The 17,774-nt window shown below is 38.2% G+C and overlaps 2 protein-coding genes and 1 pseudogene across 2 annotated transcripts; 1 reads left to right on the top strand and 2 right to left on the bottom strand.

The window, feature by feature from the left end:
- Positions 1-6,026: 6,026 nt before the first annotated feature.
- On the top strand, positions 6,027-6,476 carry LOC149783838 (general transcription factor II-I repeat domain-containing protein 2B-like). The gene has a single exon (XM_089932920.1). The coding sequence runs from the start codon at positions 6,027-6,029 to the stop codon at positions 6,474-6,476; it is 450 nt and encodes a 149-aa protein (XP_089789046.1).
- A 6,166-nt stretch (positions 6,477-12,642) lies between these two features.
- On the bottom strand, positions 12,643-13,400 carry LOC149783837 (uncharacterized; annotated as a pseudogene).
- Positions 13,401-13,849: 449 nt separating this feature from the next.
- LOC149783836 (uncharacterized) lies at positions 13,850-15,332 on the bottom strand. The gene is made up of 2 exons (XM_089932919.1): positions 14,671-15,332; positions 13,850-14,447 (listed from the first exon to the last, which is right to left on the bottom strand). Exons 1-2 carry the CDS (start codon positions 15,330-15,332, stop codon positions 13,850-13,852), a joined length of 1,260 nt encoding a protein of 419 aa, XP_089789045.1.
- Between the last annotated feature and the right edge of the window lie 2,442 nt (positions 15,333-17,774).

The following is a 17,774-nucleotide window of genomic DNA, read 5'->3' as shown; positions in this document are numbered from 1 at the left end:
GAAGCCCGACTTTACGTGCGTCGTGTGGAAGTGTTGCCTAAAGTGGGAAACGACGTCAGTCACACGTTAAGCAGAACGACCGCCAAGTATCCGATACGACGCGTAGAAGTGAAAACGTTCACCATTCCCGCTGGACAGCGATCTATGATCGAAGATCATCTGTTCCAAGGACAGTTACCCAAGCGTTTGATTGTTGTTATCGTCAGGAATTCAGCCTTCAACGGAACCCACGATCAAAATCCTTTTGAGTTTCAACATTACAATGTGTCCAAGATCGAAGTCAGTCGCGACGGCAAGACCTTGTGTACCCGACCCTTTGAGCCTAACTTTGGTGTCGCAAAGAATTATTTGAGATCGTACTTGTCCCTGTACGAAGCCACGGGACAGTTAGGAACCAACACCAGTCACGGTATTACGTGCGACAATTATGCAGGAGGCTATACTTTGTGGGTTTTGATTTCACTCCAGACCAAGGCAGCGACGAGGGACATTTCCACCCTATAAAATCCGGTCAGATTCGTGTGGAATTCAGTTTGCAAATCCACCTCCAGATCACACAGTGAACGTCCTCCTGTATGCAGAATTTGACAATACCATAGAAATCAACAGTTTGAGAGAAGTCATTCTAGACTATTAGAAGCCATGGAAGACTGTTATCCCTCTTTACCTAGTGGAGAAACTTTGAAGATGGAATGTGAGGAGACCGGGGAAGAAGAATCTCAAGACAATGACGAAGAAGTTATCATGATGAAGTCGAGATGGCCAGAACAAGAAGCCCATTTAGTCTCCTGTTTTGCTACATTCCTCGCAGATATAATGAAAGAATTGACCAATGAAGAGTGTTATGGATGTCACAACGATCATCCCAGTCAAATTCAACACGACAAATGTCTGATGTTAAGTCAAGAAGAAAAATTGGACGAATATCTGGACAAAGCTTGGGATCACATCGAAATAGAATTCGTGTTGAAAGAGTGGTATAAAGGCCTGGATAAACATTCTTCTCCTCCATTAACGTCTCTGGAGTGCCGTCGCATCGAATCTCTCTTGGACCAGAGTAAGAAGTCGGAGCTAAACGCCTTTTACTTGTCAGACATTTTCAAGCAAAAAGTCAGGATCGAATTGATCACTTATCATTACCTGTGAAGAAAAAAACACACAAATCAATGGATACCTGGGAACCTTATTACCTTTTGAACCACAGCTCGTACACGGCTTCTTGGAATCCTGTCGTCTGTGCTAAAGATGAACTCCCTCATCGAAAACCTCAATACCATCTAGCTTATGTGATCAACACGGACGACAGTCATCTCCCAGGAACCCACTGGGTAGCCGTCTACTTTCCTCAAGAAGGATGTGTGGAATATTTCGATTCGTATGGGTTGCCTCCTTTGGAAGACGATATCATTGACTTTATGAGAAGAAATGCTCAGACCACCCGACTCAATAATGTGAAATTACAAGGCACAGATTCCTTGGTGTGTGGACAATATTGTGTGTATTTTCTGCATCATCGCAGCCTGGGCTATTCCTTAGAACATTTAGTGACTCATTTTAATCCTCGTTCTTCTTCTAGAAACGATGTGAAAGTAGATCAATGGTTTTGTGACCATTATGCTTATCTTTTGTCTCAAGCTAGGAAACGTAGTGTCCATCAATGGCCTAATGACTTGCAACAGTGGAAATCACAATTTCATTCACAACGTTGTCAGCCTTGTCCAAAATAATGTATTAGTTGGAAAAAAATGTTTGTCATTTGAAGAAAAAAAAGTTTGATGTTATATTGTTAGATTATTGTTAAAAATGTTAGTGTTGTTTGTTAGTGTTAAGTGATTTTGAATAAAAAATGTTGTTTTGAAAAAAAAATGCCTTTGTCTTTTTGTTTGGCTATAAGAATGTTGATTCATGCTCTTTGACTTCTTACTATCCCTCTCATGACACTCATTGAACGTTCCGACTCTAAAACCGTGTAGGGATGTTTTCCTTCACGTCCGCGCTTTGACTTTAAAAACCGGGGTATTTTCCAGTCTAACCATCCATTGTCGACTCATCCGCCTACGAAGATGTGCTCCAAACTAGCTAAGCTAAACGAAGCCTACGTGAATTTGCATAGGGTCAGACACAGTCTGATACCGAAGCCAGAAGAGATAGAGAATGTGAGAATGTTAAAAGTCACTGAAGACCTGATAGAAGAGCTCTTCAGAGAAGAAGTGAACAGGGAGAAAGAAGAATGGACAGAGAAGTACAGACTTCAGAAACAGCAGAGAGAGCAGCAACAGCAACAACAACAGCAGCAGCAGCAGCAGCAACCTGAACCTGACAGAGGCTTTGTCGATTGTCGTATCGACACCAAAGAGTTCTTCTTCTCTTTCCGAAGAAGCAGACCTATCGTCAGAAAGTCTATCGTCAGAGGACGTCGCATTCTTAGAATATAAAAGATCGCCCTAGCTTCAACTTCGCACACAAAAAACAGCCCTTTTCAGGGCTACCCCAATCTCTAGAAAAGAAATAACAATCGATTTGCCAATGTGTATATGAAGAGTAGTGTGAATATAAACACTGACTCTTTTCTGGTGTAACTGTATGTGTTAGTGTTTGTAAGCACTCAGGTACGTTTGTGTGGATAGTAGATAATGTTATTTTATGTTTGACGTGTGGGAATAGTAGATTTGGGGTTTGTTTATTGCTGCTCCGCGTATGTGGATAGTATATTATTAATGAAATTTTTTAAATAGTAATGGGTAGTAAAAAAAAAAGTGAGTGAGTGTTTCTTTTAGATAAGCGCGTTGTTTGGTTATGATCTAGATAAAATAAATTTTGCTTTAGGGGATGTTTTCCTTCACGTCCGCGCTTTTAGTATAAATTAAAAACTAATCGTCAGTTGGGCTACCCATCGTCGACCTGTTAATAGCAAGACAATGAATACAAGAATTGTAAAGCTTCTAGAACTCCAGATGCACCTGGAATATGCCAGGCGTATAGTGAATGAGCTGGCTGCAGAGGCCATAGTAGAAGAGGCAAGGATAAAGAAACAAGAGGAGGAGAGAAGACCGAGAGAAGAGGAGGAAAAGAAAATAGGAGAGAGGATGTTGTATAAAATTCCAGAGACAGAGGATTGGGGTGCTGAAGCCAATCATCCTCCCTCTGCGCTCCCAGTCAAAAGAAGAGTGAAAGGAGATTAGAGTCGGAGATGTGTGTATGGTGCCAGGCCTGGAAGGTGCCATCATTAACCAGGTGCCCTGGAGTTCTTGAAAAAAAAACAGCCCTTTTCAGGGCTACCCAAACCTTTAGAAAAGATATAGTAATCTATTTGCCAATGTGTGTATGTAGAGTAGTGTGAATATAAACACTGACTCTTTTCTTCCTAGTGTGAGTGTATGTGTTTGTGTTTGTAAGCGCTCACGTACGTTTGTGTGGATAGTAGATTATTTGGTTTTGTAAGAGCTTAAGTTGGTTTGTGTGGATAGTAGATTTGGGTTTGATTTTAATGCTTTCCGTGTGTGAATGGTAGATTTTGGGTTTGTTTATTACTGCTTCGCGTATGTGAATAGTAGATAATATGAGATGAGAAAAGTAGGGGATGTTTTCCTTCACGTCTGCGCGCTTTAAGTAATGATCTAGGTAATATAAATTTTGTGTCTTAGTGGGATGTTTTCCTTCACGTCCGCACTTTAACTATAAGAACCCACAAAGTTCGTCATTCACACCATTCTGCAAAGAATGAAAAAGAAGATGGCTTCGAACCACCATGATAAAATGAAAACATTGCAAGACGTCCTGGACAATTTGGGTATGATGGAGCAAATGTTAGTTAGGCTAAACGAGGATCACTATTCTTATAGTCCCCATCGAGTGAAGATGGAGATTAACAACTTACGAAAACTAAAGGAAATCGTCAGTGATCTGTTGAAAGAAATAAAGGAGGAGAAGGAGGAGAAGGAGGATGAAGAGGAAAGGATAAGGATGAGAGCATGGAAGGAAAAAATTGAAAAAGAAGAAGAAAATGAGAAGAGGAAGAAAGAAGAGGAGGAAAAGCAGAAAGAAGAGAAAAAGAAGAAAAAGGAGGAAAAAAAGAAAGAAAAGAATAGAAAAGTGTAGGACAGAAAATAAGAAGCTGGTAGAGAAATAGAAGAAATTAGAAGAAGAAACCCAAAGGCCCTTTTCAGGGCCACTCATAGGTCTCGAAAAGATCTTGACTTTCAATTGCCTAGCCCATTTTTTTTTTATTTTTTAAAAAAAAAAACCATGTTAAATTCCCCTTGTCCCTTAAGTAGTTTTTTTCTCCCATGTTAAATTCCCCTTGTCCCTAGACAAGCCCAAACTCTATTCCCCTGTTCAATTCCCCTTGTCCCTAGAGTGGCACGACAATATCGCCCATGTTAAATTTACATAGTCCCTAGACAGGCCCAAACTCTATTCCCCATGTTAAATTCCCATTGTCCCTAGACAAGCCTAAACTCTATTCCCCATGTTCAATTCCCCTTGTCCCTAGAGTGGCCCAGCAATTTTCCCCATGTTAAATTTACATAGTCCCCAGAGTGGCCCAGGGGTGTTTTTAATGGTAATTCCCATTGTCCCTAGGGTGGCCCCATTCACTACTCCTGTTGCACCGTACCTGCCGACGTATCGCTACGCGTGAGCAATTAGACCCCATTTCTAGAGTGCGCTATATTATTTCCTTCATTAGTATATTAGAAAAATTCCGGGAATAATAACGATTCAGATATTTTAAAAACAATGTTATTCATTCATTTCTCTCTTTCTTCATTCTATCTAAATTGCATTAATAACAATGATTTTTCTTCACAGGTGTTCGACGCGACCTTGATGTTGAAAAAGAAAACAATAATGTAAAGGAAAAAATCATACAGAGTGACAAAATACCTTAGATTACCACCATGACCCGTTCTGACATAGGACCCTCTCTGTATGGATTGTTTTACTCCTGAGATATTTTACTATCCATCAAGCCATCTTTGCCTTTTCTGCGTTGTACCAAACTGAAGTTACTGGCTCCGAAACGTGTGATTTTCGCCAATTTTTGTCAACTTATAAAAGTCAATGTAATAATGTGACTAGCTTTCCTTAAATGGTATATATGAACAAATATTCATATAACGTTATTTTATTCGTTAAAATGTTTCTATACGTTTTTGAATTTCTTTATTGCTCCCATCAAGGAGGAGGAGTAGGATGAGAGAGAGAGAGAGAGAGAGAGAGAGAGAGAGAGAGAGAGAGAGAGTATAGTCATATAGAGTTATTTTAAACAATGAAAAGGTTGGAAAATACTTACTTTGACTCCTTTTTCATCGAAGTTTATGTGCAAACTTGTTCCTAAAAATTCTTTAAAGTTGCATTTATTCTGTGAATTCCCGAATCTTGCACGATGTAAATCACCATCTTTTCCGACTCTAAGTGCTGGAAATAGCATTTGCAAAACGAATAATAAAATGATTGTGTTTCCATTTGTTCGTTATAGGTATATGTTCTTTATAAACGTGTACATCCTCTCATTTCAAAGACAACTGTATGCAGTCAGTGTAATGCAGTATTCCCGCTCTGGTTTAAAAATAGACGTAAAAGGTCTGAAGTCATTGAAGAACTTCTAGGACTTGAATCGATGCATGCGACTACCAAAGGAATTGAAAGGGTTTGAAACTCTGAAGTTGTGTGTAGAGAAAAACAACATAGAATGGACAAAATTGGATAGCTTATGCACCGACGGTGCTCCGGCTTTGACGGGTAAAAAATATAAATGTCTGGCGTTATTGGAACAGTTTCTTGACCGCACTGTATTAAAATATCATTGTATCATTCACCTGGAAGCACTGTGTGGAAAGACATTAAATCTGAAACATATCATGGATGTTGTTCTGAAATGTGTAAACAAAATTTGAAGCAAGGCGCAGAACAGGCGTGAGTTCAGACAGTTTCTATCAGCCCTGAACGAGGAATACGGTGTACTACTTATACACTGCGAAGTCAGATGGCTGTTGAAAGGGAAAGTGCTGTCACGTTTCTGGGCAATGAAAAATATTGTCTATCTGTTTTTGTCTGAAATAGATGAATTGCCTACAGAACGGGAATGTCTGCAGAGTGATGACTGGCTTAATGACCTGGCATTTTTGGTGGACATCACGTCTCATTTAAGCTCTTTAAATGCGAGGCTTCAGGGAAAAGACAAACTGTTCACAAATTTGTACGACGACATTTCTGCATTTAAAATGAAACTGCACCTGTTTATCAGACAGCTGACAGAAGGGACTTTAGAGGCGTTTCCAACTATGAAGACACTTGTGGTGGAAAAGAAATTTGATCTGTTACAGTACAAGGTTAAAGTGGAAAGTCTTCTGGATACCTTTCAGTCGAGATTTCAAGAGCTGACAACAGAGGAGGATAATGTTGCCCTCTTCATAAATCCGTTCGTATTTCAAGATCTGCCAATTACAGCAAAACCTTCAGCAGGAAGTAATTGATTTGAAATGCAATTCTGTACTGAAATGCAAATTCCTGGAGCTGCCTGCTTCACCCTCAGCTGATCATATGATCTCATTCTGGCGACTATTGCCTGTCGAACAATTTGAACGCTTGCGTTCATTCGCACAGAGATATATTTTTGTCGTTTTGTTTCGACTTACAGATGCGAGCAGTCATTTTCCGCAATGACAATTATAAAAAAACCAAGCAACGTTCCAGACTCACTGACAGTAACCTTTCTTTGGGCACGACAGCTTTGTGCCCAGATATTGATAAACTGGCATATGAACTTCAGTAACTGGTTGTGAAGAACAGTTTCAATTGTAAATTAATTATATTAATATCGGTTTTCGAAACTGATTTAAAATTGTTAAATGAACATTTGATTTAAAACCGAAAATGACTGTAGGGTAGGACTGACACTGACTGCTTTTAAAGTTTTAGAATTTGGTTGCTGATAGTTGATAAATTTAAGAATGATATTACACGAATTTTATTATTTTATAAACATTGATAAACATTTATAATTTTATAACGTTGTGGCCCGCTTAATTACCAAAAATAGTAGATATGGCCCTCTGCTTGAAAAGCTTGGGAACCACTGCTCTACACAGACTGGGAGAACAGTCTTCGGCATTGATCTAAAACTGATAATTGTGACCTTAGTCTATACGTGTATTATATGCTGTTATTATTATCTAAAGTAAAAGAATAGTTCCTTGTTAGCTTGTCATTCATATTTTCATAAAGAAAAGTTCTCATAATATCAGAATTTTGTACCAGAGACAAATATGATGTAAATAGAAAAATGTACATTTCTAGAGACTGTGCCATGCGTGGTCATGCAATTTCATGTGTGCATTTACCTCATGTTCACACTGATAAAAAACTAAATGTGTTTGTTGCGACTTACATTTTTTGCTCAACTGGCTTTCATATGTTTCCGGGTTATGTACTCTACAGGCAATGCAGGCGACACATCATTCAAGAGACTTTATTTATATTGGCACGTTATTACCACAGTCCTTCAAATTTTTGTCCAATTAAAAATATTAAGGAGGAGAAGGGATCTTTCATTTGAATTGAATTCAGGTTTCATGCAATAATGTAATCACATACTCCGTGATAACAATTCTATTCCTGTATATTTCGATTGGGATTATAAATATTACCACTGTGCTAATTCCCAAACACGCAAGGCAAATATTTGTTCCATATTTGGCATGACACTATGTGCAAAATGCAATTTTTATCTGTCTTTAAAAAAAGTAAACATTATTACTATTAGGGTGTGAAGACGAATCCTTTACAATTTCCATGCTACTACAAATATACCGTAATGCTGCTGTCATACATTTTCAGCACGCATTATACAATCTTCATTATTACTTCACCGCCCCTTCTCTCAAAACTGTCCACACTGTTCTATAATAGAATCACGTCTTATCAGAGGATGATAGACTGTCTGCTTTATCATTAGACTGGTTTTTGACATTGAACTATCTTTTGCACCTTCACACAAGACAAAAACATGTGTTGCAATAAATGTATAGTGTACCCTTCTCTGCAGTATGTATTTTTGTCTATGATGATATGTAGTTTTTCCCCTTCCTGTGCATGACTAGTGGTGGGGTGTGGGGCAACATTGAAAGTAGCAGGTGTAAAGCAAACTACAGCCACTCAAAGGAAACTAACAACAATATGGTTCAAATAGATTGTTGCTTTCATTTACTCCATGGGGATCCTAGTTCGATTAGTCTAGGATATTATACTGTCTTCAAAGCATCACTTGCAGTCACATTACGCTTATCAGTTAGTAATATTTCATTTCCACATTTAACTTATCAGTGTGCCATTTGCACGTGTCAGTTGTGTCTTATTTTGTTATCCTTGTTTGTGTGTGTGCAAAGCAGCTTGGTCAGTTATCACACTTGAGAATATCACGTTTCCAGTGTCTGCAATGGACTCAATCTTAAATTTTTGTATAATCTCAAGTCAGACATCGGAGAAGGGGGGCGGGAGAATACAGTATGAAACATGCATATAATTCTAAACATGCATACTTCTTAATATTTCCTCTCCAGTTGAAAAATTACAGCTTATATGCAGATCTTAGATGTTCCTGGAAGTTCTTACTTTCATAAGCGAAATGTCTTGTCAGGTTGCACATTGCTTTCACATAATTATTTACTGGTCTTGATGTTTTTAGTGTTTAGTTACACTCGTGACAAATAGATCCAGGGTCAGACAAGTTTTAAAATACACGCTTGTCCACTGGGCTACCAGGAAACGAGCATGGAAGTCCAACTTGAATCGAATAGGTCAGATAAAGAATGTTAACAAAAACTTTGTTTGCTTGAAGATTTATATTCTACCTTGTCTCAGAATAGAAACCGAGTGGGTTTTTGGACTAAATGAATAAGACAAACACAATGTGTGAAAGATGGAAGTTTATGAAATGAATTAATCAAGAAAAATATATGATATAAAATACAATGATTCTCTCACGCTCTCAACATACGATTGACCCAATCACTCTACACAAACATTAACACATTGAAACTAAACCAAGAATATGAATTCAATATGAAATAGATCCAAGAAACCTCATCGACTGCAGATAAGTTTCAAGTAATATTATACACTACAAGAGAGATTCACATCATCTCAAATATGGACTCCGATGAAGATTCAAAATAATCTTATGATATTCAAATGTGTTTCAAATATTCACTTAATCTCTTGGAACACAACTAAGATTCAAAATAATATTATGAACATAACAATGCGCCCAATTGGAATAACAGTTGAACCAAACGTATGCTTCTAGACCCTTGTACATTCGTACGATTCATTGGGTTGGTACACACTCTTATCGGCCGATGGCACCCTTTATGGATCCATCACATGTACAGTCATACGTATACACACGTACAGACAGCATACAGCACCCTCTAATTAGCTACGCCTTTCGTCCGTGGCTCCACCACATGTACAGGCATACGTACATACACCCATACGTATCGACAGCACGCAGCCCTAAATACTCTGCAAACTACAGACAGCTTTAAACAGCTTCAGATAGCTCTAGACAGATCTAGTCAACTCTAGTCAGCTCTAGTCATAGTCACAGTCAGCTACAATTAAACCAAACTGGTCATAATAGTTTATGTAAAATCTCTTGATATATGCTACTACATTAACCTCTAATAGCGACTTGTAACTCAAAGTTCAAATCTGCGCTGTAATAAATACATTATTACGCGATAAGACATTACAAACCGAATAAGTTTCGCATATCAAAAGAAATATAAATTTAACACTTACCCCTATGACTGGAGAATAATGGAGAGCGTACACTCCTTGACGTAATAAAAAACGACCAGTGTGTTGGTTAGAAATTGATCTTCCTTAAATCCATAGGAGATTGAGCAATAGTCAGGGTAAAATACCCGTGCATATCATGTTTTAATGTCCCTCGTCGCAAGTAATTTCTGGCGAGGTACATGTTAATACAGTCGCTTACCTGGAAAAAAAAACACTTATTCACCCTAGATAACGTTGTACTCATGTACAACGAAAAATAGTCAAATAGTTCTAAGGCAAAACCAATTAATTTTTTGCCTAATTCTGTGACATATTCTACTTGTCACTAATCATATCTACTTATTGCTAGTTATACCCTAACCTCTGTGGAGGCAGTATATATGATATATATATATATGAATCCACATGTCCATCCTTCATGTCATCCTTTCTATTTATTCGACTAGTTATAACCCAGCCTCTGTGGAGGCAGTATATAGGATATATAGGAATCCATATGTCCATCCTTATGTCCATCTCCTCTATTTATTCGACTTGTTATACCCCAGCCTCTGTGGAGGCGGTAGATAGGATATATAGGAATCCACATGTCCATCATTCCATCAGGCACACAGAATAATCATCAGTACAACTTTGTTCATTCCTTGAAGATGCACATATTGACAAATTCACTGTTAGGCCAGTTGAGTCTAGCTTCTGATATGGATTCGTGTATGTTATCCATTCATTATCCGCATATGATGCCCAGTGAGTCTAGCTTCTGATATGGACCCGTGTATGTCAACCATTCATTATTCGTATGTAAGACCCAGTGAGTATAGCTTCTGATATGGACTCGTGCATGTTATCCATTCATTATCCGTATGAAAGGCCAAGTGAGTATATTTTATGATATGGACCGTGTATGTCATCCATTCATTATCCGTATGTAAGGCCAAGTGAGTCTATCTTATGATTTGATCCCGTGTATATCATCCATTCATTATCCGAAAGTAAGGCCAAGTGAGTCTAACGTATGATATGGACTCGTGTAAGAGCAAGATTCATGCGTATTATTGATGTGATGCTACATCTATTTTGCTGGGCTTGTTTGCATTCTGGAACAATGATTTTAGGCCAGATTGGAAAATCTCCGTATCATCAGCTAGGACGAATTCCATAATAAACAAAATTCAAAAATATTAAGCAGGCAATCTTCCATCTCATTAGCTGTCCATTCGACTTGTCTTGGCGATACATGAGCTTATTGTATGTCTATATGTGCATCATATATCGTGCATCAATCATGAACATTTGGTTGTTTTCACTATGTAAGCCATATTTTGGTCCTGATCATGATCAAACTTGAAATGTAGGATTGTAGCATCAATATATCGGAAGAGCACGAATTAGAGTGAAATATATTTATAATAACGAAATGATAATGTATCTGATTGAGTGAATTTGATACCATTCTAAAGGCCATATATCTGATCCGTGTTTGATCAGTCTTTCAGTGTATACTTATATGACCAATATCCCTTGGCACTTTGATAATGAGGCTGCCCTACATCTGACTGGCTGTCTTTGATTCTGGATTCTGTATTTCTGAAATGATATGGCAAAAACTTGGAATATATACTTATATCACCAAATTTATGGACAAATGCGATAAGGATTAAGATACATACATCTTAATGAGGTTATCTTGAATCTGATTGGCTGTGCTTTTTGCCATTCTGGAAACAGTATTTCTGATACGATTGAATAAAATGTTATATCATAAAGAGCGCAGATAATTTCAGTAATGTTCAAGGTCCACAACTACCAGTTAGAGTATCTTCTGTCTCATCGGCTGATATTGTGGAATCCGCATTTCTGATCTGATTTTGATCAAACATGAAATATAAGCTTATATCGTCTAGATGTTGAAAAGTTCAAGACTGGGATATATATACACATAATAATAAGACGCCATTGCATCTGACTGGCTAAGTTTGCAACAATTCTGGCATCAATATCATTTATATGATTTGGATTGAGTATAGGCTTATACGATCAGGAGCTCATATGAGATTGATATAATGTGCAGAATATAGTAAAACAGGTAACATAAGACATGATATTAGAATTGGGTGACATATTGCACAGGTTATTTTCTTCCAATGCTACAATGTAAGACTATTTAGTGAAATGGTTAACTCTGAAGTTCGGCGAATAAATGAGTGATATCGTGTTTACTTGGGCCTATTCTTAAACTATGAAAGTCAAGTTTTTGATCAACCTTTGAGGTATAAGCTTATATAATCTAGATCTTGACAAGTTTGATAAGAAATCAGAACCACCAATAATAATAGTGAGGTATCATTATACCATGATTAACCGACCATGCTACCTCTCTGGAGGCCATATTTATGAGACACATATTTATGATAGACGTATTTATGATGATCAATGATGAAATACACGGTCATATCATCAAACTGTAATAACTCTTTGATAATGACGAATAACCAGACATCTTGTCATGGTGATCTTGCATTCGGTGGTGGTTCATATTTTAGATTTAGTTTCGTTTAGCCTTGACATATATACTTTAATGACCGAGATCTTGCAAGTGTATGACATTTTAATATGTGATTATACATATCTATCTTTCTATCTATATATCTATAAATACGTTGACACAGTCACACTTGACTATTAATAAACGGGTGGTACGTGGTCAAAGATAAAGTAAAGATGGGAGTGATATGACAGTCAGAAGAGTAATGAGAGGAAAGGCAGAGATAAGTAAAAGTGTGTCAGTGTACGTTTTCGTCCCTTCATACTCAGACCAATTCGGCTACCGTAGCGGCAATGAGATATGGAACCTCAACCGGCATAGCCCTGAGAATCACTAGGTCTTGCTTGTAGCTGACTAGTTCATTAGAATGTGATTTTGGAAAGCTCCTGCTTGTGAGATACCAAGTCAGGAGCTTCTGCAATTATTGATGGTAATTTGTTCCAAGTCCCTATTGTACATGGGAAGAAGCTGAACTTGAAACAATTTGTCGATGCTGACTTTAATTGGAACTTTTTCCTGTGGTTTGCCCTAGTTTGGCTATATGCCAGGGTCAGGTATTTGTCTGCTGGTATGTCCACTAGGTTGTTTGCAATCTTGTACATCATGGTTAGCTGGGCCTTGGTTCGCCTGGATTCGAGTGATTCCCACTGGAGATGGTTGAGCATTGCACTGACACTGCTAGTGTTACGATATTTATTTGTGGTAAACCTAGCCGCTCTCCTCTGAACCATCTCTATCTTATTTGTTAGATCTTTACTATGTGTGTTCCACACAGTCGAGCAATACTCAAGACCTGGTAGAACCAGAGTGAAATATGCCGCACGTTTTACTTCTTCATTGTTGATTTGGAGGTTGCGGCGCAGGAAACCAAGGTTACTGTTCCCTTTTTTCATTATCTTGTCTATGTGTCTTTTCCAAGAGAGGTCTCTAGACAATATTTTGTTGCCTGCTCATTGGCTAACTTGTGCCCCTTAAGAGTATATTCGGACAAGATTGCTGATTTTTTCCTGTAAACTCTTAGGATGCTGCAGTTTTCTGGATGGAACGACATACCCCAAGTTCTTTCCCAGAGGGCCAGTTGGTTCAGGTCTTCTTGAAGGATCTCACAGTCCTTGGAGACATTTATTTCCCGGTAGACTATACAGTCATCTGCAAAAGTCTTGTGTTGGATTTGACGCTTGCAGGTAGATCATTGATGAACACCAGGAAGTGTATGGGACCCAAAACACTCCCCTGAGGTACCCCACTAACAACTGGTGCTGGGTCTGATGTTGCTCCATCTACTATAACTCTCTGCGATCTGTCTGATAGGAAATCTCTGATCCATTTCTGTGTGTTACCCCTGATGCCATAGTGGTCCAACTTACTGAGGAGTCTTTCATGGGGGACACGATCGAAAGCCTTACTGAAGTCAAGGATTGCAAGGTCATATTGCTTTCCTCTGTCTAAGGATTTGGCGAGCTCATCCACTAGGGTTATGAGCTGTGTTTCACAGCTTCGTCAGGCACGGAAACCATGCTGGCAGTCTGTTAGAATGTTGTAGCGATCTAGATGTTGCATCATTTTGCTGACTATGATGTGTTCAAGCATTTTGCAGCAGATACATGTAAGGGAGACCGGTCTATAATTGCTGGCCTTGAATCTGTCTCCATTTTTGAAGATAGCTGTAACGTTTGCTGTTTTCCAGACATCAGGGACATGACCTGTTGAGAGGCACTTCTGGTAAATATAACTCAGGTATGGTGCACACTCTTCTGCTAGATCTTTCAGGATCCTTGCTGGAATAATGTCTGGTCCTGTAGCTTTCTGTGGGTTAATTTGCCGCAACAAGCTGTATACACCTTCTACAGTAACTTGAATGTCAGGCATTGGTGGGTAACGATCTCCATGTAGGCTTGGTAGATAACTCTTATCCCCTTGTGTGAAGACTGACTGGTATTGACGATTCAGTATGTTAACCTTGTCGGATGCCTCTGAATGTAGTTTCCCGTGTTCCTTGAGTGGTGCCACACCACAGCTGTCTCTACGTAAGGACTTAATGTAGTTCCAAAATCTCTTCTGCTTGTTTGGTTGTTGTTCTTGATGTGGGTTACCGACTCTATCAAGTTTTCAATATATCTCCAGTAAGCCTGCCGTTCTAAGCGTTGTGATCTTGCTTTTGCTTCTTTGTATAGTTTCCGATCTTTTGTTTTTCCTGTTGTTTTTTGTCTTGCAAACAATTTGTTCCGTCTTCTGTGTTGGGCTCTTATGGATTTGTCTATCCAAGGTTTTTTGTTTTGTTTCCAGATAAGGTCTTAGATGATATAAATTTATCTATTAACCGTTTGATGTTCTCCTCAAATATTTTCCATGTGTCATTTGCAGAAAGGTTATCTGTTTCACGTAAGAAAGATTCTTGTAATGACTTAAATTCTTCACGTAACTGGCCATAGTCTGCATTCCTGTATTGGAAGACTTTACGAGCTGCTTTCTTCGCTTTCTTTTGTCGTAGGCTGGACTCTATGTAAACTGCTTCATGGTCAGCAATTCCTGGTATGACATCACACTTGTTGATTAGTGCTTTGTTGTTTGTGAAGAACAGGTCAAGCAGATTTGAAGTAAATTCAGTTACACGTGTTGCTGCATCTACAACCTGTTCCAGGAATGAGTCCTTTATGATATTTAGTAGATGTTGGCATTGGGCATTGTTTGTGGCTTGTGGTAGTGGACACTCATTCTCCCAGTCAATATCTGCCAGGTTGAAGTCTCCTCCTAGCCATACATGCGCACCTCGTGGGATTCTGGTAAGACAGGTGTGAAGCTGATCTAAGTAGTTTGGTTCGGTTGAGGATGGAGGTTTGTAGAAGGCACCAACGTATAGGTCTGATGCCCCTTTAACCTTGATTTTGGCCCAAACTAACTCAAAGTTATTATCTGCCTTAAGTTCTTCTGGTTCGCAACTGGAATACTGGTCTGATAATAGGACAAATACCCCTCCCCCCATGGGATCCCCCTGGGCGATCTTTGCGATAGGACCTGAAGTTTGCTGGGAATACTTCAGATCAATTTATGCTGCTGTCTAGCCATGATTTCGTACCAATAACAATGGTGGCTTTGGTAGAGGAGATCATATTGCTTAGTAGTCCCTTCTTTCCAGGCCCCTTTATAGATTGACAATTAATTACTAGGATTCTCATGGGTAAGTCAGTTCTAATTCCATTGGGACCATGTGTTGTAGAGGTGCTTCTCTGCTTGTGTGGAGATGAAGTAGCAGTTGGGTTGTTAAAACTTATCTCACTGTCTGCTTGGGTACTCTCACTAAGGCATTGGTAACTATTACTGGTATCGAAGATAAAAGTGTCAAATATTCCAGTGGAAAAGTTTGGCAAACCACACTGAGTACAATCCCAGCTTACACTGTGGAGGGTTTTGAAAACGGCATCTGGCATACCCATACACTCTTGATGATACCATACTTCGCACGAGTCACAGCACACACAAGGTGTCGTCCATTTACAGGCTTTGTTGCAGTCTCCGCAAGGAAACTTGATGGTTCTTGGACCCGGGTGTGTGAACATGGTGCCACTCTAAAGACCGTATTTATAGATTAATCCAAATTCTTGAATGCTGATTGCAGCTGTAAAATTTAAGAAACACGGCACTTTGAGTCTAGTATATGAATTTTAATTACATTAATGATAGACACATCCTTAAATCGGACGAGAGCCATCTGGGCTACTATGAATCTGCATAAAGCAGATTAGCATACAATTGTTTACTTGAAGAGTTTGGTATTCATTTGTATCAACCATTTCTGTTGTTTCTTTGCTGCTGAAGTATTTGACTAATTATAGCCCTGTGTCGATAGGGGTGGGGTATATTGTGATGTCTTTCGGTAGCGTGTGTATATGTGACTGTCAACATTGTGAATGTATGCAATAATTTATAATTATATTATTTACAAACGAATGTGTGTATGTCCATACATATCCTGAAAGTAATTGAAAAACTAAACACCGAATTTAGGTTCTTCAGTTTATTACAAAAGTAATGTAATCTCGCTCAACAATAACAAATGCAATATGTATCGATATTTTAGACTCAAAATAATTTAAATTATCATTTCATCTGATCATACTTACACCCTGGTGAATAATGCAGTGAAAAAAAATCAAACTTGGGTAGAAAACTAAAATCTCAATTACACTATTTCAAATACATAAAATGGTACGGAACTAGATGAAAATAGAGGCAATTCAACTTTATTTAAATCCATATTTTATGTAATTAAAGCTGCCATTTTGATAATGGTAAGAAAATAATTTTCACGTAATGATTTTACTTATTAAATTACATATCCAGCAATTTTTATATGTGATTGAACGATATGCAAAACTTACCCAGTCATTTATCTGAAATAGACTTTAGTCAAATCAGTTTTATTTACTGAAAGTTGAAATATTACTAAATTTAATATATGTACTGATAAGTTTGACTTCTTACGGAAAAAAGGGATGGTTCCCTAAAAGGAACGTTTGACCATTCTCCCAATTACGCCAAATCTTTGGTTAATATTTTCGACGAAGTTGTAAGGGTTACGGTATGCTGCAGAAAATCACCACGAAAACACAGTTCCTCGTATTGTTGCTCACTATTTATCTAAAAATTGCTTTTCGTGTAGAAAATAACAATCATACTATATAATCATACTATAATTGTACTACACCATACTATTATTATATACTACATGTATGACTTTAGATGAATTGTAAGGGGTTACTAGAAACACCGAATACACTCAGAAAGCCGAAAAATACCGAAATACGCACAGAAATAGACATATTTTTAGCATAATGCTCTGGAAGATAAGTGTATTAAGATTTGTTCTTGAATAATGATACAAAAGCAAAATCAAATTTAATATAAGTGATTTGTATAGGAATTATTTACATTTTTCTATTTATAGTTCCATTTGTGTAATGAAGTCACTCGGTCATACTAACCGTACTTAATTGGACAGCTTTAACCTCCTTTTACTGTATATACTTATATGGTATTATGTCATGTATTTGTACTGTATGTATTTATATGGTATTATGTCATGTATTTGTACTGTATGTACTTATATGGTATTATGTCATGTATTTGTACTCTGTGTACTTTAATGTTATTATGTCATGTATTTGTTGTTGTAGGGTTTAATGCCATTTTTCAGCACACGATAGGCTATAATTGGCGGCCAGTATTAATGATGGAGGAAGAACCCGGGAAAACCCCAGAAAGAACCACTGACCCACAAGAAGCAACTGGCAAGCTTTCTCACATACCCACATTAGCCGAATCCAAGACTCAAACCCACGCAGACAGAGGTGAGATGGCAGTGATCTGTAACGGAGAGCACTTTAGACCATTCGGCCACTCGGGACCCCGTCATGTATTTGTACTG

The sequence above is a fragment of the Sinohyriopsis cumingii genome, chromosome 14 (assembly GCF_028554795.1).
Source record: "Sinohyriopsis cumingii isolate HCF-2022 chromosome 14, ASM2855479v2, whole genome shotgun sequence".
NCBI lineage: Eukaryota > Metazoa > Mollusca > Bivalvia > Unionida > Unionidae > Sinohyriopsis > Sinohyriopsis cumingii.
Note: the sequence above shows the minus strand (reverse complement) of the source record. Positions and strands in the feature narration are given on the sequence as shown.